Source organism: Cherax quadricarinatus, chromosome 24 (genome assembly GCF_038502225.1).
Source record: "Cherax quadricarinatus isolate ZL_2023a chromosome 24, ASM3850222v1, whole genome shotgun sequence".
In the NCBI taxonomy this organism is placed as follows: Eukaryota; Metazoa; Arthropoda; class Malacostraca; order Decapoda; family Parastacidae; genus Cherax; species Cherax quadricarinatus.
Genome location: NC_091315.1, coordinates 15594428 through 15598490, shown reverse-complemented (window position 1 = coordinate 15598490; position 4063 = coordinate 15594428). Strand labels below are relative to the sequence as shown.

The window sequence follows — 4063 nt, the reverse complement described above, 5'->3', positions numbered from 1 at the left end:
AGAATGGGGGCACGTCACAAGCGGTGTTCCTCAGGGGTCAGTGTTGGGCCCGTTGTTGTTCACAATTTACATAAACGACATAGATGAGGGAATAAATAGCGACATAAGCAAATTTGCTGATAACACCAAAATAGGCCGTCCAATTCATTCTAATGAGAACACTAGAACACTCCAGGATGATTTGAATAGACTGATGCAATGGTCGGAGAAGTGGCAGATGCAGTTTAATATTGACAAATGCAAAGTTATAAATGTTGGACAGTTAAATAACCATGCGACATATAAACTAAATAATGTAGATCTTAATACTACTGATTGCGAAAAGGATTTAGGAGTTCTGGTTAGCAGTAATCTAACACCAAGACAACAGTGCATTAGTGTTCGCAATAAAGCTAACATAATTCTTGGCTTTATATCTAGAAGTATAAATAATAGAAGTCCTCAGGTTGTTCTTCAACTCTATATATCCTTGGTTAGGCCTCATTAAACTATGCTGCTCAGTTCTGGTCACCGTATTACAGAATGGATATAAATGCTCTGGAAAACGTACAGAGGAGGATGACAAAGATGATCCCATGTATTAGCTTGTACTACTAGGTCAGTTGCCGTGTTCCTTGGGTGAATGTGATCTGACCTGACTAGGTTGTGGCATTGGCTTAAGCCGGTAGGAGACTTGGACCTGCCTCACATGGGCCAGTAGGCCTGCTGCAGTGTTTCTTCTTTCTTATGTTCTTATCAGAAATCTTCCCTATGAGGATAGACTGAGGGCCCTGAATCTGCATTCTCTCGAAAGGCGTATAATTAGGTGGGGATATGATCGAGGTGTATAAATGGAAAACAGGAATAAATAAAGGGGATGTAATTAGCGTGCCGATAATTTCCAGCCAAGACAGGACTCGCAACAATGGTTTCAACTTGGAAAAATTTAGATTCAGGAAGGATATAGGAAAGCACTGGTTTGGTAATAGAGTTGTGGATGAGTGGCTAAAACGTTGTGTAGTTTTAAAAATAGGTTAGATAAATACATGAGTGAATGTGGGTGGGTGTGAGTTGAACCTGACTAACTTGTGCTGCTGGGTCTGGTGCCGTGCTCCTTCCTTGAGTGGTGGTGACCAGACTGGGTGGGTCATTGGGCTAATCCGGGAGGGGGATCATTGGGTTAATCGAGGGGGGGGACATGGACCTGCTCCGCATTGGTCAGTAGGCCTGTTGCAGAGTTTCTTCTTTCTTATGTTCTTATCTCTGCATTCTACATGCCTTTTTCACTAAGTTTGATCATTTCTAGATTTTGATTTAAAGAGGCTTGTGACTCCTCTTTTCACTAGCATTATCCTTAAGGACCATTATACTGTATTTAATAATTACAATAATAACAATAACTGAAGTAAAAACTTTAAAATTGCCGGAATACAATACTGAGACACTCTGTGAGCTAATACTGTCAACAGACTGAGCGCGGGGTCAGCTGATGTACGCCTCACCACCGAAACACCCCTGAAAATAATTAACAAGAATATTGTATAATTGAAATGTGCCGTATTAGCGAAACGCTCTTAAGCACGGTTTTCGAATTTTAGAAGCTATGCCACAGAGGATTTGGGAAGTTGTAAGATCATTTCTTGGATGCTGGGAATGGGATGTACAACTTCGGTCATTGAGCACTTGCAAATGCTGCTTATTTTTTTATTCTTTGCTTAGTTATCATGCACCAGCACAGACAATTTAAAGCTACTGGATACGGCTTGCTCGTACTATGATCGAAACAAAAATAAAACATGAGATGAAAAAAAATAATTCTGGCAAGTATACCTTTTGCATATACCTAATTATTTTTTGATTGGAATATAAATGTAACACCGATGGACCAGCGGATGCTTACTAAAAATAACATTAGCTGACAGAGATTCGTGTGATCATGCACCTGCCCTGTTTTGCTTCAAATAAAACTACTTATATTATAGGTTTAAATAATTTATTACAGAAGCAGTCTGATAAGTATGTTGTAATAATAGCATTGTAAAATTAGTAGGTAATGTGGAAAAAGTTTTGTTAATGAATGATCAAGTCAGATTATAATTAATAATGTGGGCATCATTTAGTAACCATAAGATGGAGCATAACTGGGATGCTTGGCAGTGCCCTGGAAGGACACGGTAGCATGGTATCCACTACCGTCAGCCCAGTAATCAACTCTCTCGAGTCGACCGTCTGGTAGTTGGACCCAGTAGGAGCCCTTGGCGTTGCCACCGTTACCACTCTCTTGCTGGCCAAAGTTGGTGGCTCCAGCATTGACATCATAGTTGAAATTATAAGGGATCGGAGCCTGGGAATACATAAGCATGCTTGAATTATTATTCGTATATTATTAGGTAATAAATTTTACTTTAACAACTGCAATGCATCTGTATAACATTTTGATAATTACAATAAAGAATAAAAATATTGGATGCTTTACATAGGAGGGTTGTTGGTATCCCCCTGGGAGAGCCACACCTGCGGCCACCAGTATACTCATCAACACCACCTGTGTGGAAAAGAAGTTTAGGAGTTTGTTTTATTATTATTTTACATCCCTTGGTTTATATTATTCATAATATGGATTACCTTATAAAACTGTATTAATAAACAGTGAATTTTTGGACATTAGAATATTATTCCCAGGTTCAAAATTATTTTACTACTTATATTTAACGGACTGTCCTTTTGTGCCTTTTTTGTTATTTATTGACTGTCCTAAACTTTGAAATACTTCTGTAGTGAAAACAGAAGCCATTCTTAAATGTTTTATTTGCTAGAATGATTCTCAGATTAAAGTTTTTCATAATAAATGTTATAACATGAAACATGCGAACGAAAGAAACATTGTTTTGAGGTTACTGTTATGTGAACGTTTAAGGGAGTTACGTAGCTAATGTAAAACATGAATGAGGCCAATTGATTATTGTTGTAATGTTGAAGGATATTTATTGTAATAAAAGATTTTTTATATGAAATGGAAATACATAAACTTTTGTAAAAAAAATGAATTATAAATTATGATTTAAAAATAGAACATCCATTCCTGATTATTTTTTGAAGCTTGATCTATATTTTTTGTGTGCATATATGTAAGGCACATTTTTTGAAGGAAAAGTGAATAATAATACTCACTGAAGCGAACATGTTTAGCAGTGCAGTGCAGGGATGGTGAGCAGTCATTGTCTCCTCCCTGGCCAGGAACCTGACTTTATACCTCCAGCCAGACCCCAAGTTATCAGCTTCTCCCATCACGCTCAACCAAAGTCACATATGACTGTTGGTGTTCCTCTTTCTCGTTGAAATTAGATTATCTTGTTATGTAAGTGTAACATATTGGACAACACACAAACCTAGGCTTCTCCACATTGAACAGAGTTTTCAAATTTTAATATTTAGGTAAACTATTGACGCTATAATTAAAATTAATATGCTTGACATTTTAATTATTTAGCACAATGCTCCCTTGATACTTGGTTTACTGATGCTGTGTTATACAAGCCTGACGAACCTGATGTTATCTTCAGTTAAGAATTCGATATTATTTCTATAAATTAAATGTATTTCTGTTCCTGCCGTCATCTAGAGAGGTTCTCTAGATACCACCTAAATGGATGAACAATAGATTAAAATATCTGATTGGTCAAAAGAGAGGCATATATAGGCAAATCAAAAGAGGAGAGGGGCAATTAAGAAATCGATATATTCAGTTAAAGAGAGAAATAAAAAAGGGAATTAGAAAAGCAAATAGAGATTATGAGGTTAAAGTTGCAAGAGAATCGAAGACTAACCCAAAAGGATTCTTTCAGCTATACAGAAGTAAGATCAGGGACAAGATAGGCCCACTCAAAAGTTCCTCGGGTCAGCTCACTGACAGTGATAAGGAAATGTGTAGAATTTTTAACACATACTTCCTCTCAGTTTTTACACAGGAGGATACCAGCGATATTCCAGTAATGATAAATTATGTAGAACAGGACGATAATAAACTGTGCACTATTAGGGTCACAAGTGACATGGTCCTTAGGCAAATAGATAAATTAAAACC

At 37.0% G+C, this 4063-nt stretch overlaps 1 protein-coding gene across 1 annotated transcript; it reads right to left on the bottom strand.

The window, feature by feature from the left end:
- Nucleotides 1–1964: 1964 nt before the first annotated feature.
- On the bottom strand, nucleotides 1965–3211 carry LOC128690835 (cuticle protein 10.9-like). The gene is made up of 3 exons (XM_053779573.2): nucleotides 3151–3211; nucleotides 2456–2524; nucleotides 1965–2323 (listed from the first exon to the last, which is right to left on the bottom strand). Exons 1-3 carry the CDS (start codon nucleotides 3196–3198, stop codon nucleotides 2096–2098), a joined length of 345 nt encoding a protein of 114 aa, XP_053635548.2. The 5' UTR covers nucleotides 3199–3211; the 3' UTR covers nucleotides 1965–2095.
- Between the last annotated feature and the right edge of the window lie 852 nt (nucleotides 3212–4063).